The 27717-nt window shown below is 49.2% G+C and overlaps 1 protein-coding gene across 1 annotated transcript; it reads right to left on the reverse strand.

Moving 5' to 3' along the window:
* Window positions 1-905: 905 nt before the first annotated feature.
* LOC144720292 (patatin-like phospholipase domain-containing protein 2) lies at window positions 906-26310 on the reverse strand. Its single transcript, XM_078596926.1, has 9 exons — window positions 25545-26310; window positions 16761-16993; window positions 15332-15397; window positions 8283-8492; window positions 7834-7894; window positions 7216-7488; window positions 6566-6698; window positions 5830-5940; window positions 906-4456 (listed from the first exon to the last, which is right to left on the reverse strand). The coding sequence occupies exons 1-9, from the start codon at window positions 25729-25731 to the stop codon at window positions 4180-4182; spliced, it is 1551 nt and encodes a 516-aa protein (XP_078453052.1). The 5' UTR covers window positions 25732-26310; the 3' UTR covers window positions 906-4179.
* Between the last annotated feature and the right edge of the window lie 1407 nt (window positions 26311-27717).

The following is a 27717-nucleotide window of genomic DNA, read 5'->3' on the forward strand; positions in this document are numbered from 1 at the left end:
TGTGTGGAGATCAGATTGTAGGGGTCAGCATGGAGGTCAGAGCGTGGAGGTCAGCGTGGAGGTCAGATTGTAGAGATCAGCGTAGAGCTGAACCCGCTGAGATCCCAATTTTAAATCCAGGTTCCAGCTACCTGGTGTTAAACCAGGGCTTCAATTAAAGGGAGTTCAAGGTCTTTGCATGGTCACGAATGATTGTACAAGCAATTCATGTTAAATTTGGTTCTGCGTTAAATTAGGATAATTTGCAGCTGCGAGAATTACAAATATTGGATTGGATGTTGTTGAACTTCTTCCGCACCGTACCTCGCCAATCAATCGTGCTCATCAGAGGTGTGGGGCAATAGCAACAAACTAAATACAAAAAGCAATTCTATAGCAATGACACCATTGGGACCTCCTTTGCCAGTAGCAAAATATGATAATAGTTTTTTTAGCCTTTTATCTGGCAACAAAACTGACACCTTTTTTTTACCAGTAGTCATGTTTGCATTGACCACAATACCTGCGGTCGGACTCCTTGTAAAAAATGTGTCAGTTTTGTTGCCAGATAAAAGGCTAAAAAACAATTCTCTTATCTATAGCAATGAGTTTGCGACGGACATGTCCCAGGAGCAGTGCTGCCTCCCCCTGTGTGGATCAGAGGTTACTGGAAGGCATCTCAGAATTAGTTCTGTGACATCAGCTTTTGTAGACGTGGGGGGAGGGGAGTTGCACGGCTCTATTGAGAGTTCCGAATTGATCATTCATCCTCTGACGTCACATCAATAGCACAGTTCCGATAAATAGAAAATAGAAAAGGATTTTTCTGTTGTTGAAGATTTGCACACAGTATTGTGCAGATCTCGTTTACGTGTTGATTTGCTGTAAATGTGCGCCTGCAAAGCTATGGACACAGCCGACAGGTGTGAGCATGGGAAGAAGCTCGCTGTTTATTTACATATTGAGTTTTCACATGAACAGGTCACATAATGCTTTGGAAACAAATCTGCTAAAGATTGTACAACTGGTAATCATGAAACATTAATTCGTTGATCATTATCGGTCCAACATCAACAGATTGGGTTATAACAAATCACAGTACTTACAGTACTAACACCATCGCAGCAGCACCCATGTCATTGCCAAGAATATCAAAACCGACTCAGTTTTTAAACGGACTCTTGAGGCTGTTTTATCGATGGTACAGGAAGTTCTGCCACTTAGCACCAGGCACTGGGCTTACTGAACAGCCCATGGACAGACCGACTCGCTCATCACCCATGAAGCGCATGCAAGTTATAGGACAACTTTGGCACACACAATCCCACTTATCCGTGCACTAATTACAAAGTGCATATTTGTTTGGCGTTAAGTTAAATTAAGTAGATAATGCTTTTGATGACATCTTTGTTCAGATATGCTCTCGTATTATAGCACTTTCATTGTCAGCCAAGTTCTAGCCACGTCATCGCCATGCTGTAGGCAACACGTTTGACGAGGTCTTTGTTCGGACTCCATATATTGACGCTCTCACAATCGCAAGCACCGATTCGATCGCAAGCGTTAGCAGGCACTTCTACTTTGCACTTTGGTTTGCAGAAAAAGACAACAGACTGGCAAATACGACTAAATTGTGCCTCAACTTTTGGAACCTGAATCACAGTTACGTTTGTTCCCAGAGAGTATTGTGTCATAAGGCCTGGTGCCGACCACGTATTGCGAACATCACACCTCAATTTTAAATACTGTTAAATAAAAGAGCACCTTAATTATCGTTCGGCTTTACCAGTCAAACTTAGCTCTCTAAAATATAATTAACAAAGCATCTGTTTTTAATTTTTAAGAGACTATGTCGTACGTTGATGGTTTACTATTATTTATTCTACTGTTAGCGTCAGAGTTGTGCAAGAGGCTTACAAAAAGTTGCCTGTTTTAAAAGTGTAAAATTGGTCAGGCCCATTTGTGTAAACGTTCGTGCATGTACTTTGAACCGTAACGTAGCCAACGGTGCTACTTGGAGGTGCGATCCAATGCACGTGGCCGTACACATCGTTTAAAAACACCGCCGGCCCTAAAAGCGTGTAAAATAAAACATTCCATTCACAGTCAGGGGCCAAGCTACCACCACGAGTTCACCATTGAAAACCTCAAAACCACACATGCATACCACGCCGTGGCATGGCGGAATAGCATCACTTGTGAAATGTACAACCTATTATTTAAAAAGTAGTTCTATACCTAAAACGGAAACAGAAGGTAACAGAGTAAACATTGCCTCAAATAACCGTACATGAAAGATTATGAAAAACGAGACTTTGAAACAAACAAATCGTTTCCCGGGAAATCCACAGTTTAGAAGTGTATTGCACATCACATATACTGTGTCATCAAGTCGCCACACAACCGAGGCCATGAACCTAAAAGCTAGAAGCTGCCCAACACATGAGGCACGCGTGTTTCATTGATCCAGTCGCTGCGCCACACTCAATGCCACAGAACAATAGGATGCACGCGGGCAACGATTCATTGGCGGAAGTTTGTGTCCCAAATTCTACAGCACAGACAAATGCATAAGCATCAATATGCAACACTGGGCTGAGAATAAAACACGTGAAAGGGTCGGCTCAGCGAGTGGGACGTTGTGATTAGTTAAAACTTCACAAGGCCACAAGCATCCAACAGAATGACTATTAAATTTCGATTTAAAGCTTTCGTGACTGCAGGGATTCATCTTCTTGGTTCTTTCGGTAAAATCTCGTAGAAGGGATGTAATAAAATAATACAAATAAAACATAATAAAATAATTCTCACGACGTTTCGGCCACAACGCCGACAGACCTGGTCTTCACCTGCTTGCGTTGTGGCCGAAACGTCGTGAGAATTATTTTATTATGTTTTATTTTTATTATTTTATTACTTCCCTTCTACGTGACTTTACCGAAAGATCCAAGAGGAGGATGACTATTATTAGCTTGCTGAATATGAAGCCTAGGTTTCAATCGGTTAAAGTTTAGTATTAATGTGTCAGCAGTAGCTAAGGGGTCAGGGCACTGTGCCAACAATGCTGAGACCCGGGGTTTGAACCCGTGTGTAGCCACCGGTGATTAAACTGTGGTCTCAAGTGTAGAAGGTTGATGTTCTCAACCCGAGCACCAATAACTGCATAGGAGAAAAGCCTCTTCAATCCTCTTCAATGTTAGTTGTCACATAATTTGGACAAATTCCAGCTCTTACACTGAAAGAATAAAATAATTGTTTTGATTGCTAAGCGATGAGCATTTCCTCATAGCATGCCCCTAGTGGTTACTTAAGTTCACTTATCTTATGCATTAGTATAATGCCTTGACAAAGGCGAGCTCTGTGAACTCTCCTTGTGTGCAATGGCAGAGCCAGAATTTTCAGGTAGGGGGGGGGGGCAACCTCTCCAGCAATGAAACATGATAGTTGTTAGTAAGTAAGGACTTGTCCCTTGCTTTTTATTCGACGCGTGTGCGGCGATGGCATAGCCATCGATCGAGGGTCGAATTCGAACCGCGTTGTGTGATCGGCATCGCGCTCGCTGAAGGTGAATGCCTTCAGGGAAGTCGTGTCCTGTATACGCAACTGCGCACAATTCTGTGAGTCACTTGAAACTGCTTTGCTGTTACTTATTGACAATTATGGACTCAGACTATTGTCCTATCATCTCATAGAGTCCCTGGCACTTAATAATGTGCTACACAGTGGCAGTGGGGGTCGCAAAATGCCGATTTATTACTAATAAACCCAAATGATCCGATCGAAATTAGGGATTTGGATTGGATCATTGGGGGTGCACTTGCCACCCTCCCGCCCCACCCCCACTGGCTCCGCCAGTGCTTGTGTGTGATGTTCTATAACACAGGGTGATGCTGCACGACTCAGTTTCTAAAATGAACGTCTTCATCTCATCACATGACACAGACATCACAGTTAAAGTAAAATTGAAGAAAATTCCCCCACAAAAAACCGAACAAATCAATAGCCAGCATAGACGTTCGAAGCCTAACATGGTGGCATCGAGCCTGCAACGAACGCAAATGCCGCCAGGGTGTCCCCCTCTAATATTCCGAGGCCACTAACTAAAGTTTGGGACTCATGATAAGAGCTCACCAGCGCGTCTCCTAACGCCGCCGAGGCGAACAGCTAAAGTCTCGGACTCGCCGTAAGGCCACAAGACGCTCAGTCTTCCTCGTCGCTCGATTCCTCCTCCTCCTCCTCCTCGGCGGTCATGAAGCTCACGGTTCGACCGCCGCGCTCTTCCTCCTCCTCCTCGCAGCACTCGTGAGTGCAGAGGAACTCGTGACCGCACAGCGTGATCGCGCTCTGCGAGGAGCCCAGATCACGGAACCAGCAGAAGAGGTCGGCCATGGAGGAGGTCAGGGCCAGGCTCGGGCGCCGGCCCAGCGCGGGTGCGCTCGCCGACTTGCGAAGGTCGCGCCGGTGCACGAACCTGCAGCTGCAGATAATGAGAAGAAGCACATGGTCCGTATATATGTCTTTTTTATCAGTTCAATTATGGCAAGACTGCAACAGAAGGCCACATCTCCACGCACAAAGTAGAGGCGATTATGGTCACGTGCTCGAGGCATTGCGCGGGAGACAACGCTCATCGCCCAGGCATTTGCGATTGTCGCCGCCCGTCCACGATTTTTATCAATTTCCCGCAACTCCGATTAGCACCGTTGGCTACGTACGGTACGAAAGAAGTTCAACATACTGTACGCACATACAATTGCCACAACTCAACGTCACGGTTCAATTCGATTTATATATTTTTTTGTAACGTCTGTATCACCAGTGCTGCCTGCCTGGTCTGCGCTGTCTTTGCCCTTTGTTCCGTCTCCACTGCCGCTGTCGTGTTCAATGTGTCTCGTTTGTTGCGAGTGTGCCGCTCATCTCACGTGCTGTTTCCCTCTTGTTGCAAGGTCGCATTTGTTCCGCCTCGTTCCTTCCAACGATTGGCCGAAATTATAGATTTGCATCAATATGCACGAATAGAAGATAATAGATTAATCCTACAGACACTTGATACAGCTATCGTGCTGTGATGGTTCCACCTGAAGACGGAAGCTTGTGTTGCCTCTGAAACGTCGTGATTTTTATTTTATTTTTATTTTACTTTTATTAATTTAAATTGTTTACCTACGTGACTTTACCGAAAAAACCTAAGAATATGAATCCTTGCAGTCACGAAAGCTTCAAATCTAGAATCACATTGACTGTTAAGAACAATGAGTGCTCCCACATACCTACCCACCTACCTGCGCACCCACATACCTACCCAGCTGCACACACTTAGATACCTAGCGGGGTGCACATTCGCCGCTTGTGCACATTCGCCGCTTGCTGCAGTCGTTCATGGTTCGAATCCAGCGGCAGTCCTGATTAATACTGCGTTGTGTGCATTAACCGTAAAAATACGTGCAGTCTGCTTCACAGTAGATGTTAAAGATCCCGTGAAGTCATTCTAAAGAGCAGGCCTCTGTGTACCGGCGCCATGCTCCAAATTATACAAATTACCAACAAATTACTCGAATCGAAAAACACATTGCAGCCATCGTCCCTGCAACTGCAAAAAAAAAACTTGGCAGGACCCTCCTGTAAAGGAGCCATGAGGATCAGTGAGGCTTTCATGGGTAAACAAGCGCAATAATAATAATTATTATTATACCCAGCCTACCCCCGCCCCCTCCTGGACATCTGTGAACAAGAGCGTCACAGCTCATCGGATTCTTCCAGTCTCAATCAAGATTCGGATTCTGACCGACCGGAGCAGTGCTCTGGGTGGCGATGCCCTCGACGCCGCGATGCCGGGAGCGCCGGTGCTACCTGCGAGCGAGGCTGCGTGACGCTTGCCGGCACAGGTACCGCACCACCGACAGGGCCTGCTGCGACATCCAGCGCACGTCTTCCGGCACGTCCGGCAGCCACTCCAGCAGCCTGGTCACAACAACAACAAAAACCACAATGATCCCGCGTACAGCCTGTAACAGACTGTTGGGGGCAAGTGCTGTTAGCGAGCACCTATGAAGGCCGGCACGGCACACGAGCGGGTGGGTGGCCAGCACCACGCCCGACCGCCTTTGTCTCCCGAGTGGCGATGCTTACACACCGCATCAGGTGCTCATTTGAGGCCGAGTTGACCTGGGCAAAGCCCAGGACCAGCTCAGATAATCGTCACTGGTGTTGGCCGTGAGCAGGAATTTAACTCGGGTCGCCAGGTTCGTAGAGCTGCACGCGAACTGCTAGACACACACAAACGACAGTCTCACACGAATCCACTCTGTGTGAGCGGTGTGTGTGTGAGCAGCGTGTGTGTGAGCCTGTGTGTGAGTGGAGCGTTGTGCGAGTGGAGTGTGAATGGAGCGTTGTGTGAGTCGTGTGTGTGAGCAGTGCGAGTGTGATCCATGTGTGTGAGCCTGTGTGATGAGTGGAGCGTTATGCGAGTGGTGTGTGTGAGCGGTGTGTGTGTGTGAGCGGCTTGTGTGTGAGTGGTGTGTGTGAGCGGTGTGTGTGTGTGAGTAATGCGAGCTCAGCGTGCACGGTCGCAGGGCCCCCTCCTCACCGCACAGTGAGCGAGACGGCCGACTCCACGGGCAGCGTGCATGGCAGCATGAGGTAGGACGCGAGCCGCACGGGGTAGAGGCTGCGCAGGTAGGCCACCACCCCCGCCTTCTCCATGCACGCGTTCTTCAGGGCTGCAAGCAGCGCGACACAGACGGCCTTTCGTTAAACCCGTCCAGCCCGGCGAGCCGTTCACGTGAGGCTCACAAATCAGAACAGGTCGCAAGTTCGAATTCCGGTCAGGGATTCGCTCGGCTTGTTATTCTCCTCCACGGCGGTGCACAGCGCCGTTTTTGTCAATCGACAGCTGGGCGAGGGCGCTCCCCACGTCGTGTGCTGGGTCGCGCGGGGGTAATTCAACGGTGCGTCATCACGCTCGTCGGCGAGGGACGCCGTCGGCGGGCTACGCAGATGTGGAAGCACAGGCGTAGAGGACAGTCGATTTTAGCGCACAGCCCTCTGGTCCCCACTACGTGGCCACGACAACCGGTTGTGCATGGCGGTCACAGTCCCAAAATACTATCCAGACTCAACCCTGTTGACCTTCTGAGACCTGGCGAGTAGCACTACCCAGCTTCTGGGCGACTGGGTAACGGGGCGGTACAGCAGAGCGGCAACCGAGGGCGTGCGTGCGTGCGTCGCCACACGTACCCACTCGGATCGGCAGCGGCAGGCTCTCCCACAGCTTCTCCTCCAGGGCCCAAAGGGGCGAGGCCTCATTTGGGACGGGCGACTGCAGATCCCCGCCGCTCTGCGCAAGCGGAGGAGGGAGGATTTTCTCCGCGGGGCTCGACGGCGCGGGACTGGACAGCTCGCGGGCAGACGGCACGGAGGTCGACGACTCGCAGGGGCTCACGATCGCAGTGGGCGGCTCGGCCGTGGGCGTGCGGAGCCCCGCACTGGGCGAGTTCGGGATCAGCAGGTCTGCACGGACGAGAGAACGGATGTAATTGAAATATTTGCATTTTATTATTTCCCGCCCCCCCCCCCCCCCCGACTCATTGCCCCAATTTTATCCCAATCGTCCTATCCATTTAGAATCTCTCAAAAGCGACAGAGAAGGCCCCCACAGATGCGGATATCACAGACCTACCTCCGAGGTCCCTTCAGGTGACCTCCAACCCTAGCGGCAGGGGGCAGCACTTTCTCACCGCAGCGAGCCCTGTTCGTTGCACGACGGTCAGACCGACGCGTCTCCTCCTTCTAACTGGAATGTATCCATGGTAGGTGCAGAAAAAATGAGGAAGGGGTGGCAGTAGTTGCACTCACTGTTCTCACGGAGGAAGCGGAGGGCGTCGTTGTAGCCCTGCTGACACATTTTACTCAGCACCTGCAGTGGAGGAGCATGGGGGAGGGGGGGCACTATCAGACGACAGTAGCAACGACTGCAACAACAACAACAAGCCAATGGCTCCCCAGACCTATGTCTCTCGCAGCTGTCCCAGTGATGCCGATGCATTTGACAGCACTGCAATCGCTGTCGACAGCTGCGATTTTTTTTAACCCTCTTTTTTCCCCAAGCGCTGTTTACTAGCCAAGGGGGTGCGCGGTGGCACTTCGTTACGAACCCAGAGACCAGAGTTCGATTCCTGGAAATGAGTAATCATCAGCGGGGAATGATATCTGCGGCGGGGTCCTCACCCCCAAACCCGTGGTGAAGTAAGGTCAAAGAAACCCCACATGACCACTGCCCGCCACGGCGGTGGCGACGTGCGCACCTGCGGCTCGGGAGGGAAGAGGGCGCGTGACAGGCGGTAGATGTTGTCCAGGTTGCACTGGATGCTCGTGTTCTTGAGCCGCAGCTCCAGCAAGCTGGGGCTGCGGTCGCGAGGGCAGATGTCGCTCTCGCCGCAGAACGGAGACACCGTGACGGTCGTCTTGAGCTCGTAGGACGGCACGTTGTCGCTGATGCCTCCGTCCACGTAGCGCTGCGAAGACGGCCCAGCCGACACAACCGGGTCAAGCGGTGGGATTGAGCGGATAAGTGAGCGAGGCATAGCTTGGATTACGACGACTCGGTTATTGTAAAAACCGGATCGGATGATTGGCACGTGCGGCAAACGTTCTACTATTGAGCCTCACGAACCAAGCGCAGTGTCAGTTTAACACACAGGCTTTCACGACCAATATCATCCATAAGAGGTTTTTTTAGGTTAGATCTAACCCAAAAAACCTCTATTATGCAAGCGCAGTGTGTTGCAAGGCAGTGCTAATGATCCGACTCCAGAGTGGTGGGACCATATTTTCCAGACCATAAGATGCTCCAGAATAATAAATACAAAGCCCAAAATTGTGCCCGATGTCAATTAAGTTCGACAAATCTGGTCACACACCGAGTTCACACACTCGCACATCTACCAAAATATAAGATACACCTCCCAACTTTTTCTTGAAAATACACGGGAAAAGAGTGTGCCTTATAATCCACAAAATATAGTATTATCATCCAGGGATAACCGATATATCTGCTGGGGTTGTGCGGGTTCTGAAACGGCCTTTCTTTACGTTTATGAGACTAATAATGGAGTGGCATCCAAAGGAGGCATCAATTCAAGTGCCCAAACGGAATTGGACACGAAACATTCTGTCAAGCAGAATTCTCTCCCTGCCCACAACCAGCAGATTGACTATCGCGACACCACAAGTGACGCAGTGACCGCTTGGGGGGGGGGGAAAGAATGGAGGCCTTCACCCAGCAATGGATAGTGCATGGCAGTCCTTCATGAACGCAAGGAAACAAAACGGTAACATCAATACGCACCAAAAGGCGTCACCTGAACCAGCGGCACAAACTTCCATAGAGGGTATTGTCGGACACACGCACACACGCACGTGCATTGCATATACAACTTGCAGGGCGGCGCATTGCGCATGCACGCACGCACTCTGAGCTCGATCACCCCACTATTTAAATCAGTGGCGCGTCCGCCAAGCAAACTTTACCCCAGATCCGGGCCGCTGGATGGCGGAGGTTACTGCAGTGCAGAGCCGGAGATAAAGAACTGAGCGTGCGTGACCCTCTCAACTGATTATTCCTCTTCCACAGTAAACGGCGGCTGTGGGTTACACAGTCCACCTGCCCACACACGGGGGCATAATAATGTACGTAGCCAGGCATGGGCAGTGCTCAGATACTTCAACTCGGCGCTTGCAAAAAAATCCCACACGGTGTGCAATTCTCACTTGGATTTGCATTTCCACCTCAAATAAAAGAGCACATTCACAGCAGTTTATAATTGTGTTATTGGTCACATAACGCAAGTAAAATGTTGTGTCGCAAACCCTAGTCCAGGTCAATTAATAAAGTTGTCGCGTGATGAAGAAACGCGGCAAGTCATTCCTGCTTCAGCAAACCCCCCCACCCCCAAACCGCCGCGTGTTGTTGTTGGAGAGCGATCCACACATCGCGTTTAATAATTGGGGGATGACGTTTCGCTGGCAGCTACAGCAAGCATCATCAGGTTACTGCTCCATGCTAGCCGATTACCAAAATCGAATCGACCCAAACGCCCCAAACTGCTGCCCTTTTTGCCAAGCAACGCCAGAAGACGTCTCCCATTTTCTCAGATGCCCAAAACGCGGACCACAAATGTAATCGATTGATCTCTGGCTAAACCCTTCCAAATTGGCGACACAACGCGCGAGGAAAACCACAACAACAACCATCGGGCAGTTGCCAGAAATGTGGAGTAGGGTTTACGACACGCGTTTGTTTGCTTTGCTCTCACGCGGTCTGGCCAAAAAAGTCAATTATGTATGTTGAACTTCTTTCGCGCGTACATAGCCAACTGTGCTAGTCGGAGGTGCGGGGGAGGACAACAAACTAAACATCAAAATAATAACGAACACTAACGTGCAAAAAAGAAAAACGAGCATATTTCAGCACGCTCCTGTCGTCGTCTGAAGGAGAATACGAGCGCTGGAGAAACGCATACGCGTGTTTGAGTGTGTTTGTTTGTATGTGTGTGTACATGTGTGTGTACATGTGTGTGCATGTGTGGGGAGCGGTAGTGTAGCGCTTAGCGCACAGCGCGACGAACCTGGAGACCCGGGTTCGATTCCTGCTCATGGCAAACACCAGTGACGATTATCTGAACCGGTCCCGAGCCTCCCCTAGGTAAACTCAGCCTCAAATGACTACCTGGTGCGATATGTAAACATCTCCACTAGGGAGAGAAAGGCGGCCGGGTGACGTGTTGGCCACCCACCCCCTCGTGTGCCGTGCGAGCCTTCAAAAGGTGCTCGCTAACAGCACTTTCTGCAACAGTCGGTTTAGGCTATACCGGGGTCTTTATGTGTCCGTGCGTGTGTGTGCGTGCGTGTGTGCGTGCGTGCGTGCGTGCGTGCGTCCGTGTGTGTGTGCACGTGTGTGTGTGCGTCCGTGTGTGTGCGCGTGTTCGACCTGGATCTCCACCTGCGACCTCCGGCGAGGCTCTGGCTCAGTTGCGACGCCTTGCGCGTTACTGCAGATGACCTCGCCACCATTGCCACTTGACACAGCATCGAGGTTTCATGGTCAGTGTGGGTTGCCTGACCACGCTTCACCATCACGATCAGTGTGGGTTGGCTGACCATGCTTCACCATCACGGTCAGTGTGGGTTGCCTGACCACGCTTCACCATCACGGTCAGTGTGGGTTGGCTGACCATGCTTCACCATCACGGTCAGTGTGGGTTGGCTGACCATGCTTCACCATCACGATCAGTGTGGGTTGCCTGACCACGCTTCACCATCACGATCAGTGTGGGTTGCCTGACCACGCTTCACCATCACGATCAGTGTGGGTTGGCTGACCATGCTTCACCATCACGATCAGTGTGGGTTGGCTGACCATGCTTCACCATCACGATCAGTGTGGGTTGCCTGACCACGCTTCACCATCACGATCAGTGTGGGTTGGCTGACCATGCTTCACCATCACGATCAGTGTGGGTTGGCTGACCATGCTTCACCATCACGATCAGTGTGGGTTGCCTGACCACGCTTCACCATCACGATCAGTGTGGGTTGCCTGACCACGCTTCACCATCACGGTCAGTGTGGGTTGGCTGACCACGCTTCACCATCACGATCAGTGTGGGTTGCCTGACCACGCTTCACCATCACGATCAGTGTGGGTTGCCTGACCACGCTTCACCATCACGATCAGTGTGGGTTGGCTGACCATGCTTCACCATCACGATCAGTGTGGGTTGCCTGACCACGCTTCACCATCACGATCAGTGTGGGTTGCCTGACCATGCTTCACCATCACGATCAGTGTGGGTTGGCTGACCATGCTTCACCATCACGATCAGTGTGGGTTGGCTGACCACGCTTCACCATCACGATCAGTGTGGGTTGGCTGACCATGCTTCACCATCACGGTCAGTGTGGGTTGGCTGACCACGCTTCACCATCACGATCAGTGTGGGTTGGCTGACCATGCTTCACCATCACGGTCAGTGTGGGTTGGCTGACCACGCTTCACCATCACGGTCAGTGTGGGTTGGCTGACCATGCTTCACCATCACGATCAGTGTGGGTTGGCTGACCACGCTTCACCATCACGATCAGTGTGGGTTGGCTGACCACGCTTCACCATCACGGTCAGTGTGGGTTGGCTGACCACGCTTCACCATCACGGTCAGTGTGGGTTGGCTGACCATGCTTCACCATCACGGTCAGTGTGGGTTGCCTGACCACGCTTCACCATCACGGTCAGTGTGGGTTGGCTGACCATGCTTCACCATCACGGTCAGTGTGGGTTGGCTGACCATGCTTCACCATCATGGTCAGTGTGGGTTGGTTGACGTTTGGCAGGGAGGTGGGGGGGGAAGGCAGTGTCCAGGTCCAGTTCTGATATCACTCATTACACGGCAGGGAATCCAACTCAATGGCAAAGTTCTTGGTGCAGTGTGCCACAAACATCGTGCCACCCTGCCACTCACCTAGTTTGCATATTCAATATTATTTAAAAAACATAGGTCCAGCATTGTATTCAGCCGATAAATATTAATTTACTAAAAAACAAACACTGTTATCCAACCTCTATTCATAAACCTTGATAATCGAATTATCTCACAGTTTCATCATTTACAAAACCCTATCTTATAATATTTCGAAATGAACATCAAACATGCATTCCTAACGACTGCCAAAACGACCATTGTTGTTGTTTTCTCAATACACATGAAATGTAATTCATGATTCGAATTATTTGTTAATATTTAATATAATAAAATTTGTTGCAACATATTTCACCCAGTGCTTAGATAATAAGCAATGGCAGCAAGATTTCCCCCCCCACCCCCCGCGAATTTGTGCTGTGATGCAACAAGGTCGAGGGGAAAAATACTCCCCCCCACAGTCGGGACAACTGGTTGGCCACCAAACACTGATGCCACAGAGGTCAATAGCAGAGGAGACGCACGGCTTTTGCCCAAGTTGGCCTGAGAACACAAAAAAGGGCAAAAGACTCTGCAGCTCGCCACGGCCGACCGCCTCTTCGAGGCAGGTCCCGTCGCCGTGAGGGATTGACGAGACTTGGTAACAACAGAGTGTCAAGCCAATGGAAGGAACGCCTCTGAGAGGTCAACCACCGCGGAGACGAAGCGATGAGATCAGCTCATGGGCATCAGAGGTGTGGATTTGTGGCATCGCGGAGCCACGAAGGATGGTAACAATGTGGCGAGACCGTCGTCCGGCAGTGGACAGAATATTCATATTTCAAACACTCTGACCACCCTCGCAATTATTATTAAGAGATGTATTGCCCGGCCATGAACAGGAGTGCCAAACACGCATTCATTTAACGAAGTTGCAGTGGCCTATCGCAGTCTGCATGGGCCCATGGACTAAAGAATGAAACGCAGCCTCCTGTCCAATTTCCACACAACCCCTTCGTAGCCCGGCACCTGGCACCTCAAGTGCAGCTGCACCGCTCACAACAAAATACGACAGCAGTGGCACTGCGAGATTGTAAACTATAAAAAACTAAAAACTATTTTTTTTTTTTTACCAGCTAAGGCCCACTGAGCTACATAGCTTTTTCAGAAGCGACCTGGCCGAAAATGATAGCTCGGCGAAGTGAATTATCACGTGGAAATTTATAGCAGCTAAATACTCTGTGGAGGGAAAAACCGGAGGAGCCGGAGAAAAACCTACATGACCACGGGGAGAACATGCAAACTCCAAATATGCAGGGTCGGGATCAAACCCACGACTTCCTGTATACAATGTGAGGTATGATAATTGGTTTTTACCCTTCTATCTGGCAACAAAACTGACACCTTTTTTACAAGGAGTCATGTTTACATAGACCACAATACCTGCAGTCTAAATGCAAGCAAAAAACATAACTCTGATGTGCACTGTCCTTGAAGTTGATTGGTCCACACCCGAGACAGCTTTCCTTAGAGCCTAGTCTCACATGGGTTGGACCAGATGACGCCAAAAGGTGTCAGTTTTGTTGCCAGATAGAAGGATAAAAAACCAATTATCATATTTTTTACTGGCAAATGAGGTTCCAATGGTGCAAGGTGAGGTAGTTAAGATCTCGCCACCGAGGTGCAAGAATGGGCCGGTGCCGACAAGGGCAAAAACTGAAACGCGGCAAGGAGCGTGGCAGAGAAACCGGCGCTTCAGCGCAATAATTTCCACGAGAGTGCAGACCCACGTTGCCACCGCCCCTCTAAGGCGTCACGTTAGCATCTGGCGATCACGGGGGAGCCAATCGCAGCTCGCTCGTCACGGCACGCGAGAGCGAAAGCCTCTTCCCCCCCTCCTCCCCCGTGGAACGATGCCAAGTTCCAGTTGCAACCCTGACTACTCGGCCCTGGCACAATTTGTACGTGGTGTTGATTACTTTACAGCGGCAAATCAGCCGCACTTTGCTCCACAGATGCCGATCACATCTCTGCACGTTCGCCAAAGAGGGCGGGAAGATTTCTCAAAATGTTCCCTGTACCTGACTCTCGCCACGCCGACTTGTTTAGATTTTCTGTTGCACGAATGCTCAGATTAGCTTGAGCACAGATGCATCGGGGTTAATATACTATATCCTCAATGCCTCAAATGATTGCACCCATAATGAATTAGCCTAATAGCCGCATTAATAATTTAAATGTATGTATAGACCTTTGACAATCTAGTTTTGGCTGGAGGCCTTCTGACACCGTCTTGGTAAAGGAGGTTATCCGACAATATTTCACCATGCTGGCCAGTCCTGGTTCTGTGAAGGGGGCATTCAGGACCGGTTCAGATTCAACTCGATGCTGGCGCAAGCCACGGACGGAAATCAAGCTCACGATGCCAGATTCTCTGTACCACCGCCACTCCACTTCGACGTATGCTCACCATAAATACCGATGAGTGCTGCAAACGACTGGAATATTTCATGCGGTACGCAAAATACGCAAATATGTTCATTCAGCAATATTTTTATGACCCTGATTTTTTCTTACTCAGCCACTTCGGGGTTGATAAAACGAATACGCACCACACTGTGGGACAACAGTGGCTGCCCTATGCATTAACTCGCCCACTTGAAAGGAATGTCGAAATCTCCACCGCTGACCCGGAGCTGTGAACAGGACATGAGCCCCGCTCCAAGCTAATATGCGAGTTAAAACCGCTTGGCATATATCCTCACGCTCTTTTTGCGCATGCACTAGAGGAAGCGAAAAAGGAAAACCTTTCGAATAAGACATGGGGCGCATCCCAAGGCTGTGGCGATGCATTTCCAGAGAGAGTCCAGTGTTGAGGGGGAGTGAGGGCAGGGCCTTACCACTCCGCGGAAGGTGGGCGGGATGATGCCACAGTAGATGGGCACGAACGAGCTGCAGATGAGTGCCTACGGGAAGAGCAGAGGGCAGGGAGATAAGAACACCTTAGTCAGGGTTGCTTGGCGTTGCCAGGAGACAAACGCCAAGAGACGAGGGCACTCCCCACAATGCAGCGGAACACGTAGGGAGCCATCGAGCTATTGCTCATCATGTCGCAATGGGCTGTGGATGTCCGACGATGGCTGTAGTTAGCTATGGAATGCTATGGTGGGGTATTACCTTTGTACACTGTGTACGCAAGGAGCCGGAGTAATTCATAAGTTAAAGCGTATCACTTTGAGCTGCTATGGTGCGGCGCTTTGAAAAGGACGGCAAAAAGAACACGTGAGAGTAGTTTTTTCCGGTAATTGTAGATTTTGTAATACAACATTTTGAGCCGCTCTACGCAGCTGGTTACAGAGCCACATGTTTGCTAAAACTTTACACAATGAAATGCAGCGAACAGCAATTTCGCAACGTGATGCCATGCGGAAATAATTAGAAATAATGACACAATAGTTCATTAGAGTGACATGTGCTCACATTTCACTGTCATGCCACTCTGACAACTGGGTTGCGTACACAATGTGTACTGTCCATGGAGCACAATATATTACAAATGACACGATGTTACACTTAGAATTTAAAATGTTACGGTTAAGATGTGGCAAACGTGCAACCATGACCGTCACTTAGTTGACAACTTTCATGCAAGGACAAACACCGTACCAAGCCAAGGCTCCGTAAAAGAGCAATCCAGCGAGTGGCTGTCGAGACACAGTGATAACTGACCAATCAACACTGGCAAAGCAGGCAGTTATTGATGGTACTCTTAGTTTTTTCGGTAAAGTCACGTAGGTAAACATTTTTATTATTATTTTATTATTATTATTATTATTTTATTTTTATTAATTTTAATTTCATGTTTTACCTACGTGCCTTTACCGAAAAAACTAAGAGCATGAATCCTTGCAGTCACGAAAGCTTCAAATCTATAGTAATTGACTGATAAGCTGACCAAAATGACTGGCTGAGTGAGCGATTACCAACCAAGCAACCAAACCTTTGACTGAATCGTTAGTGGCCAAGCGAGCAACTGGTCCCCGAGCGGCCAACCAACTGCCCTAAAAACCTCCACCGGCCAAGTGAGTGAAGACTGAAAAATAAACCGACAACGGACCCACTGACCGACCCGTCACCGGCTGAACGAGCGCGCGATCTCCGGCCGAGCGAATGAGCGAGCGTGCGTTCTCCGAGCGAGTGATCTCTGGCCCAGCGAGCGAGCAAGCGAGCGATCTCTGGCCGAGCGCGCGATCTCCGGCCGAGCGAGCGAACGAGTGAGCGAGCGATCTCTGGCCGAGCGAGCGTGTGAGAGTGCGCGAGGCGAGCCACCTGAACGAGCTCCTCCTTGGAGGCGAAGTCCGAAACGAGAACGTTGTGGCCGTCGGAGACGCGGGTCAGCGAGATGCAGAGGCGGCCGGCGGCGCGCAGGTGGGCGTCCTCGGGGAGCACGCGCCGCAGTCCCGCGCGGATGATCTTCACGATGTGGAAGGCCGGGTGCAGCGGACCCAGGGTCGAGCGCCGCGCCAAGCGAGCAAGCTCCATCACGTCCGCGCAGCATTCGCCTGCTCGAGACGGCGGGGGGGGGGGGTACAGAGGCAAATAAAACAACCGACCAGCGTTGTTGTTCGTCTGCTACTACGCCCGATCTCATCAGAGCTATATAGCTCAGTGGGCCTTACCTAGTGAAATTAAAATTGTTTAGTATAGTTTAGTTTGATCGGATCGCACAAGCTAAGCCTGGAGGGTGCTTGAGTGACTGCTACGTGTCAACCAGGTTGTACCAGGGATTGCAGGGCAGCAAAGGGCAATGCTGTAAACCCCATAGTTGTGCGGTTTTTAGATGATCCCAATGTGCTCCACAGCTTCAATCCCCACTGGTAATTGGTGGGTGCCCAAAAGTACACACGAAGCAAAAACGAGGTAAATTAATCAATCACACGAACGGAAATTCTATTTTAAGGCAAAGTACATACCGTGCAAACAGGCGTGCTGTCAACCAGACACGTTTGGCCTTACAGAATGCTGGGGCATGTTTTTTACCAAGCACATCCAATAAGGTTGGACACGAAATACAAAGAGGTGGCGTGACTGACAGCGCGCAACAACCACGCATCCATCTTTGTCTCACCAGAGCTAAAGCAGGCCCCTCGTTTTAAGTTGCGGCAACATCGAGGAGGCGCAAGCAGGGCATCGACGATCCCAGCAACCTTCTTCTTGGTTCTTTCGGTAAAGTCACGTAGAATGGAAATAATCAAATAATAAAAATAAAACATAATCAAATAATTCTCACGACGTTGCGGCCACAACGCAAGCAGCCGTCCTCAGGTGAAGAACAGGTCTGTCGAGAAGACAGAGTCTGAATGACAACCCCAGGCTTGGAGCGTCTTTTTTGTCAAGGCGCTCTCCCCCCCTCCAACCCAGCTTAAAAAAGACGCTCCAAGCCTGGGGTTGTCATTCAGACTCTGTCTTCTCGACAGACCTGTTCTTCACCTAAAGACGGCTGCTTGCGTTGTGGCCGAAACTTCGTGAGAATTATTTTATTATTTTCCTTCTATGTGACTTTACCAAAACAACCAAGAAGATGGATCCCAGCAACGTTGTGCAGGGCTCGGGATCAAACCCGGGTCACCGAGATGTTAATGTTGTGCTAACCGATAGGCACATGCGTAAACACAAACATTTAAATATGAACGCGATCATTTAGAAGCTGTCCCTGCATAATTATTTGAATATCACCACGTGTTGCTTGTGCACAAAGTGCCATGACCTCTAGGCATTGTGGTCGTGAAGCTGTGGTTACTGCAGATGATAACCAATGCATTCATGATATTAAACATGAAATGACTAGAATACAGACACTGGTGAGTTGACCACACTGGCTGGTAAGCCAGTGTGGTCAACTCACAAGTCTAGACATTGAATCAATGTGATTGCAAGACCCAATTTAAGTCTCGTCATGCCAACTCATATGTTTTCCCCCTCAATTGTATTCTGCGCGAGCTATCGGTGCCATGTCACATGATGAGATTCCACCACTGCGGTGTAATGCCACCTTATGTCAGTGAACCGTGCCAAAATATTAACATCACAGAACTCCTCTTTGAAATGCACACCCGTTTTATATTCCGTACAAAGATTGCTTGGCAATCAAACGAATATATATATTTATCAGTGGTGGAATTAGCCAAATTTATTATGCTGGCTATTTTGTGCGGTCAATGAGAACTGGACTAAGAATATATTAACCAGCTGCACTTTAGAAGCCGTTTTTTAATGAATGCATGGGCAGCTCAGAAATCTGGATTGGCACCCAGTCTAATTCCGTTCCAGTCGTATCAGCATTGTGATGAAAACAGTAACTTAGAGGAAGCTGCCGGCTTGGCTCACCAGGCGAATCCCTCACCTTCTGCCTTTGTTGGCAGGAAGCGATATAATTCCTAGAGTTGGCATTCGTCACCACGGTGGTTTAATATTTTACACAAATGTGACAGATAGTTTTATGCCAGGAAATTACGACAAACGAGAAGCACATGCACGCAACTCGGGCGTTCCCTGTTAATGAATCCAAAAGTCAGGGTACACACTTGGTGGAAGTTCATAAATTGACAAAAAAAGTTAAGTAATACATTTGATCATCGATTATCCGGCACGCGATGTTCCAGCTTCCAACATTATCTGGCAGTCCTGGGCCGATCCAGTGAAACTGGCAAAACTGCTCCAAAGGCTGTAACCAGTCCGGTGATTAATGTGCGTACGGTGCAGATTTCTAAGTGGACCAACTCAAGAGAGTTGCATGCCCCCCTACCTAAGAGCTTACCAACAACAACCGCCATTCGCCACTAAGCGGTGGTGATGTCACCACGGCGCCTGTGCCAGGCTATGTGCATGTTAAGGCCACGTGAAGTGTCAAACGCCTGCTAGCAGGAGGTCACGGGCAGACCCAGATGCCACGGGTCGACTGACTGAGACGACTGGCAGATGTACCACCTGTGGCCCCTACTGCGCCAACTTTCTTTGTTTTAGCCGCCCGGCGCTTCGTTCGTTGTTGTGAGCGTCGCTCCTCTGCCCTCCGTTGTTGCTGGAGGGCGACAGCCTCCAACTGCCCAGTCGCGTCCTTTACGAGCCTCCTCCATAGAGGCCGATCTTGACACCGCTGGTACCAGTCATCGGCAAGTCCACTCAGCTCCACATCCTCTTGTACCACATCACTCCATCTCTTCTCCAGCCCGTGTCGTGCCCATTTAGCCCCCTCTATCCGGCCGAACAAAATCTGTTTAGGCATGCTGTGGCTGGGCATGCGGGCTACATGACCCAGCGAACTGCTGAATCGGACAATGGTACACAAACACGAATAACAAAAACCCAAAACGTTCATCAATGGCACTGCTCGAAGAAGGAAAACGTTGATAACAGCTGACGCTTCAGGCAATGCCCCTTATTCATAGCAGAGAGTTCAACATTAAATACGGTAAATAGGTTGGTAAACATGAAAAGCTGGACATCGAGGGGTCATGAAGGCTGGGCCGTAACCTATAAAGGGAATATCTCAGACACACAGCCCACACACATGTAGAGTGTTGCATGAAAGTTATTTGAACTCCTAATAAAATATGTAAATGTTGATTTTAAAAAATAAACCCTCATCATGACAGAATAATAATACAAGGCCCCAAAACTGCAAGTTTCCAACAACGCGCAAAATTGTGTAAAAAAACGCACAAAGCATAATGCAGCAACTATCATCAGTTCCTCAATAAGTGCATTGTGTCTTCAGGTCACCATCAAAATTAATTGTAGTAAACTAGACGCCGAATGACAGCGGCTGTGGCTGCTCAAACTGTTGGTTTACATCTCACACGAGCACGTGTCGTTTGGAAGGGCAACGGAGTCCGGCGCCCCTGCGGGTCGAGTGCCATCATGGTGCGACTCAACGACGCGTCGCAATAAACCAACCAAGAACACGCTGTTCCCCCAGATTCGAATGAAATTGGACCTCCATTGATCTGCTAAACGCTATCAGCCTGTATTGGTTAGCTGAGTGTCAAATTAAAAGTTCAACAATTGACCTTCATACTCACGGGGCTCGTTGGCAAATACTTCAGCATTTTTCCCTATATTCAGGAGATGTGTAAGCTCAAAATTCACCCTCACCCCCCTCCCCATCCCACAATTCAACTTAAGATTTTTAATTTTTATATTGTGGTGAATCTAGCATCCTATAGCACAGTGGCGGCTCCTGCAAAATCTCTCAGGGGGGGCAAATGTCTGGATGATTGATAAGGATAAGGTCCACCCATGCAAAGGATAAATTAACAGATTAAGCATGTAAAGGCAACTTCACTTCTTTAATATTAATGAAAAAGAAAGTGACTCTTACAATACATCTTGTTTGTTTATATACTCACTATTAATACAATCCACTCATGTTTCTTTTATTAAAGATTCCACTAGGTGGCGACAAATAATTTTGTTGGATGAAACGTGCTTACGTATGATGACGTAAGCACGTTAGTGCGAGCCCTCCCGGAAGCCATAGAGAATGCATTGCAGCGCCCCCCCGTTCGAAAAAACACATCTTTGAATGTAAGTCTATGGGACCACTCGGGGCGATTCTCAGCTGGAGGGAAATCGCCCAAAAAGAGGCGGTACTCCACAGAACGTGACATGACGCTGATTGGACTATATCCAGAGGCACAGTGACGGCTAGCGTGACTCTGTGGTTGAATGACATTGGTGGTGCGTCGCCCAATCGCCCTAATGAAGAAACCGCCCCTGCTATAGCAGCTGCAGAAGTTAAATTAGCCCGTTGCATCGAACATGTACGAGATTTAAATGACGATATGTTACATGGACGATTCAGTGAACATACCGTGAGCTTAAGAAGCAATATTCATCGATGCACCTCGATTATCATATTTGGAGAATCACCCTGAATCCAAAGATGCCTAACAGACGCTTGCTGCTGAAAGACGGAGCAGAACATGGGACACAATGGGAGGCACTATATACTCAGAGCTCGAGTATAGAGGTTATTATAATCTTTGGCAAGCTACCAGTAATCTACTACGGGTTGGATCAGTCTGAGGGTGATGCTGTATTGACAGTGGTGCAAACGCCCAATGAACATTTGTCAATCACGCTTCCTTCAAAAAATATATGAGGCGACTTTTGGGCAAGGGCCCTACTTCATCGCAAGAACATTGTTTTTGTTACGTGATTTAGATTTGTTTCATTTATAGAAATTTTTTATTTATTCAGTTATGGCTTTGAACAAAAGCCATTGCCTGAAATGTTGCCTATGTTTTTTCTCTCAAGGCCACAGTGTTATACTACACTAAAATAGCAGACCACCAACATTACGAACACCACATAGAGAAAGAAGACATTCGCCAGCCTCTTATCTTGCTAGCAGCGAATAAGGAAACATCGAATGTGGCCGTCCGAAGGGGGCCTCTGTCCGTGTCCTTTTGAAAGCCTTGGCAGAGAAATAATGTTAATTCGCTGAAACAATGTTCGATGTCTAATGATAGACCTTCGTAGAATTATGACAGCGATGACCAGAATAGCGACCGTGGCAAGTACAACTGCCAGATTGCTCCAAGGGAAATGTTTATATCGTGCCACTTGCGAGCAGCATATTTTGATCGAGCCACCCAATGCCGGATTAAGCGAGTGCGGGGTCGGTAGCATGTTGTAAAGGGGCCTTAAATTAAAAAAAAAACCCACACATAAATATAAAAATTTGGAACTTGCACAGTAAAGTCATTGTATGTTTTTCATTTGCTATACAGCCAGATAATACGACAAATCGCTAACCTTAAACACCCAGTTGTTCTTAAAAGTTGAAGGCAGTATAGTACTATAGTAATAGAGCAAGTGCAGAATCACTGAATCGTAATCGATAGCTTGACAGCATTTAGCGCGGGGCCCTTGAAAGTGCGGGGTCCATAGCTACTACATATGTAGTTACATCATGCCTTTTGGCATCCTCTGGTCTAACACCGTTTTGAGACTAGGCTCAAAAGAAAGCTGTCTCTGGTGTGGACCAATCAGTTTCAAAGACAATGCATATATTATCAGAGTACGGTTTTTATGTTTGCATTCTGACCACAAGCATTGTGGTTAATGCAGACATGATTCCTTGTAAAAGGTTTCAGTTTGGTGTTTTAACATCTTAACACCTCTTCTTGGTTCTTTCGGTAAAGTCACGTAGAAGGGAAATAATAAAATAATAAAAATAAAACATAATAAAATAATTAAAATAAAACATAATCAAATAACTTTCACGACCTGAGGACGGCTGCTTGCGTTGTGGCCGAAACGTCGTGATAATTTTTTTTATTATGTTTTATTTTTATTATTTCCCTTCTACGTGACTTTACCGAAAGAACCAAGAAGATGAATCCCTGCAGTCACGAAAGCTTTACATCGAAATCTTAACACCTGTTTTGTTGCCAGAAAAAAAAGGGGAAAACCTATTCCTCATACGTAGCTACTTTTGCTCCGAGGATAATCCGGCCCTTGAGCCACCGTCACGGTGGCAGAGAGCCCCCCCCCACCTTACCAATGGGGGTTCGTGTGCGGTGTTGGGTTTGTGGTGCCCTTTAACCTCCTTCCACATGGCCGAAAGTAACCCCCCCACGCCCCGCACTAAACCCCGCCCCCACTCACCACATTCCACCAATCACGGCGCACCTTGGCAGCGAGCCATCGCGTGTGGGGGGCGGGGCTACGCAAGTCGGGAGCTCACGCGGGTGACCTTTCACCTTTTGTGTGCGCAGACGTCAATCGGCATTCCTCGCTTCGCCATGCGGGAATGGGGGGGGCGGGGTCAATGCCTTCTCGTCGGAAGGCGATCTCCAAAGGCGTCGCGACAGTGGCAGGCCATAGTGATCGCGACACAAGATGCGCCCCTGTCAAAGTGTAACAGCGCCACGGCCGTTGTCCCACCGCTCAACAGCGAGAGGCCCAGCAGAAGTCCACCTTCAACAAAGACGCACGTGCTGTGGTTGAATTATGTATGACCGCAATGTAAAAAATAGCATTGTCCTTGTGGTCTAAAGTCGTCGTGTTCCCGAAGGGTACATTAAGGGCACTTTTGTCAATGTGGATGCGGGCCATCACCATGCTGTGTGGTTCATGGGGGCTATTCACAGCACTTTGTTCATCCACTGCTGGATGAATGCTCCCCCACGCCACCTTGGGCATGTACTTTTGGGCGCCACGGTAGCGAGATGCTAACTCCGTCGTCTGGTATACAGGAGGTCGTGAGTACGATCCCGACCCTGACGCCTGTATATTTGGAGTTTGCGTGTCTCCTCGTGGTCGCGTGGATTTTTCTCCGGGTCCTCTGGTTTTCCCCTCCACATTTAGAAGCATGCCCATGGAGCATTTGGTTGCGATACATTTCCACATGATAAGCCACTTCGTTGAGCTATCATGTATGGACAGGTCGCTTCTAATTAAGAGCTATATAACTCGGTGGGCCTTACCTGGTAAGATACAAATGTACAAAAATAAAAATGTAATTAAGTAAAAAAAATGTAAAGGCAAATCAATGCGCTATCACTGGGTGCCACATATACACAGCGACCGGTTAAACTCAAGACCCACGTAGAAACATGCAGCAAAAAATTTGGTCAAACTACCCAATTCCAACATTTCTATTACTTATGTAAAACAACTGCGCATAGCTGCAGTGCAAAACTTTTGTTTGTTTAATGTCTGTGCAGTGTATGTACACAACACACGCTGCTGCATGGGAACTCTTTTTGTCGGGCAGCAGATTGTAGATTTTTTGTTCCAAGGAGCGCCTCGTTTTAGACGCTGTAGTCTAGTTTTAAACACCGGTTGCCATGAGAAATGACACCATAAGAAAGGTCAAATGCCTCACATTTCTCGAATCGCACTTCGAGCACGAACTTAGTTTTGACCACACTCAGAAAGGACATCAGCCGAGCAGACAGACGTTGTGATAGATTGTCAACAACAAAAAAGTTAACCGAATGGGTAAAAATGTCAACTGGTCAACGTCCCTTGGCTTAGAAACCAGGAGACATGCAACTGAGAAAAGGTACCCTCTCTGTCTCTCTGCAAGGAGAAACCACCGTCAAACCCGGCTAGGACAGTAATGTTAATTTAGAATATTCTCAGCGAGGTGTCATTTGTTGGATGCAATTGTTAATTAACATTCAAGAATCACAAAAAAACTAGCATATGCCTCAAAAATAAGAACAAAACCCTCATAACACCGAATGTTGTGTTGGAGCAGTTGAGCACACAAATGCCTGGAACATCTTATGCAGCGGATTAGTCCTGAGATTGCTTAGGAACTAGGATGGGAATCGTGATGAAAGGGTGACCAAAACTAAAACGTGCCTGAGCGTACCATCACCACGAAGATGGAGTGGTGAGATCCGCTCATGTGCAGGAGAGCGACGGATTTTGGCATCGCAGGACCATGTGGAATGGCGACTGCGTGCAGAGACCTTCATCCAGCAGTGGATAAACAGTGGATGGCGATGATGAGGCTATAAAAAAGTTGAACAATGCCAACATCTGCTCATCGTGTGCAACCCTTTAACACAAAGGAGAGACCCCCACGTTCATCATTTCCAGCACTGTCATCGTCACCCTACATCATCACCATTCCTTGCACCATCATCATATCAACCATCCAACACAACAATTATCACATCCACCACCATCATCACCAAGCACAACCATAATATCCTGCACAACCACCATCACACCCAGCTCAACCACCATTATCATCACACCCAGCACCATCATCATCACACCCAGCACCATCATCATCACACCCAGCACCATCATCATCACACTCAGCACCGTCATCATCACACTCAGCACTATCATCAACCACTTCAACCATCTCCCCACCCAGCACCATCATCACCATAACACCCATCACCACTATCATCACCACACTCAGCACCACCACCACCATCATCACACGCGCACAACCACCATCACACCAACCTCAACCACCAACCACCCAGCACCGTGACCGATAGGGCCCACCTCGTGACCCCCCCCCCCCCCGTGTGTCCCAACACCGAGCGGCCACCACCACCCCCCACCCACCAAACTCACCGAGGCAGGCTCCTCCAAGCAGAGACGCCGCCGTGAGAGCTCCGGCCGAAGCTCCGTAGACCCGAGTGGCCCCGCTGACGACGTGTGGCGCTCTCTGCTGCAGACAACTCGCCACCCCGATGTGATAGACGCCCAGGAAGCCGCATCCCGCAAACGAAAAGTTCCAGCCGGAGTCCTGGGTCAGCATCGCGACGCTTGGTCGAGACCTTGAAGTGCTGCTGCTGATGGTGGTGCTGATGGTGGTGCTACTTCTGAATTTCGAGTGAATGCCCAAACGCCTCTTGTCGGTGACCCCAGTTATGTTTGATGCACAACATATAACTTAGGCTGTAGGCACACGCACAGAAGATCTGTGTGTGTGTATATATATACTGTCGTGTGCGAATGTATATATTTTCTGCTGTGTCAAGGGGATATGCAGCGTTGCTTGTCTATTACGTAATGAATTTGACTTTAACGTCCCTGGCCGGTTTAAAACAAAAAAGCCACCCTAATGCCACACACACAAACACGTGCGAAACAGCAGGGAGCCCCCCAGCAAATGATTCCGCCTCCTCGCCGCCTTGTTGTGTAAGTCGGTGATGTACATGCACCGGTGTGTGTGAATGGAGAGCGTGTATCTTACACTCGAATATTAATTATATTGAGTAGGTGGAGCACCCCAAACGCTGATGTGTCTGTCTGTGTGTGCGCGTGTGTCTGCGCAGAGCCGAGGTGGAATGCTGAGTGCCTCTAAGACACCCGCAATGTGAACTCTTAACAGCCGAAATCTGCTACCCCACACCCTCCCACCCCGAGAGTGGCGTCACGCGTGCCTCCAGCTCTTCAGCTGTGTGGGTGTTGCCGGCACCCCACACCACCACCACCGCTACGCCTTCCGTGCCCCCCACCCCACATCGTCCCACCCCCACAACACAAGCGGATCTCTTCCGACACAAAGGGATGGAGGGAGGCTCTTTTCGCTCACACCGGGAAAGCCAGCAACAGCAGCAGCAGCCAGCAGCAGCAGGCAGCAACATTTGCATTAAGGGGCCACTTTCATTGCTGATGAGGTTGAGAGAAGGCGAAGCCAACTGGGGAAATAAAAAAAAACATTCCACTCAAATCTAAAATCCTTGCTGGAAAAAAAACACGAGCACAGTCACTTACATACAGTCTAGGCTGTTGGACATGTGTGTTATATTTTTTTGTTATATGTTACATGATCATCAATCATCATTGGCCATGGTTAATCCACTGCTGGATGAAGCCCCCCCCCCCCACACACAAGCTGTCACAATCTCTCACGATTCTGCAATTGTAATACAATCCACCTTAATAGCCCGCACACGCGCTGATCGGCATCGCTCCATCTCCTCTGGGACGCATTCCATTCACTGCGAGGACGGGGGGGGGGTATGGAAATGCAACCCTGCACCACCAATCTCCCAGCGACTTGATGATGAATGATCAGCATCAGAATATGTATTTATACCGGAGGAATGCGATGAGCTATGAAGCTCTTCTCCACAGATGCCCACTTATTCATTAATGTGATCATTATGTGCCAATGAGGAAGGGCCATTGCCAGAAACGTCGCCGATCACATATGTATTCTTTTTAAGACTGCTATTGACGAATGTGTTGAGTGTTTTTTGGCTTGTTGTTGATGGATTACCTTGTTTAGTGAGCAACTGCTTTGTACTGGTAGGAACCTCCTGGTTACACCAGCCCACAGGGGATTATTGTGTCCGTCCGTCGTGCAGGAAGGGGCTGAGTGGGGAGGGTGGAACTGGGTGGGGAGGGGAGGGTGGGGAGGGGCTGGGTGGGGAGTGTGGGGAGGGGAGGGGCTGGGTCAAAAACCGGGTGGGGTGGGGCTGGGTGGGGAGGGGAGGGAGGGGCTGGGTGGGGAGGGTGGGGCTGGGTGGGGGGTGGGAGGGGTGGGGCTGGGTGGGGAGGGGCTGGTCACCCCGTGGTGCCCTTATAAAACTCAACGTTTAACCTACTCACGCCGGCTTGTGCCCGCCCTCACAGTCGGGCATATTTGCAGAATACACCACGCCGCCGTTGACCCTGGCCATTGACCGAGCAACCCAACGTTCCTACCAGCTCCCTCCGCAGGAATGTGTTTTGATTAGCAGGGTGTTTTGAATTCGCCCTATCGAATAAAACGCCGGTTAAAAAAGAAACGGGT

Source organism: Lampetra planeri, chromosome 8 (genome assembly GCF_965212315.1).
Source record: "Lampetra planeri chromosome 8, kcLamPlan1.2.h2, whole genome shotgun sequence".
NCBI classification, from domain to species: Eukaryota; Metazoa; Chordata; class Hyperoartia; order Petromyzontiformes; family Petromyzontidae; genus Lampetra; species Lampetra planeri.

What these genes read in the sequence shown, in the direction of transcription:
- LOC144720292 (XM_078596926.1), bottom strand. Translation starts at nt 25,731, where the DNA reads ATGCTGACCCAGGACTCCGGCTGGAACTTTTCGTTTGCGGGATGCGGC. An exon ending in CGCCCACCTTCCGCGGAGTG is followed by an intron (nt 8,493 to 15,331) that starts GTAAGGCCCTGC and finishes CCGTCTTCGCAG; the next exon opens with CGCTACGTGGACGGAGGCAT. An exon ending in GCCGCTGCCGATCCGAGTGG is followed by an intron (nt 6,699 to 7,215) that starts GTACGTGTGGCG and finishes CGCTGCTTGCAG; the next exon opens with CCCTGAAGAACGCGTGCATG.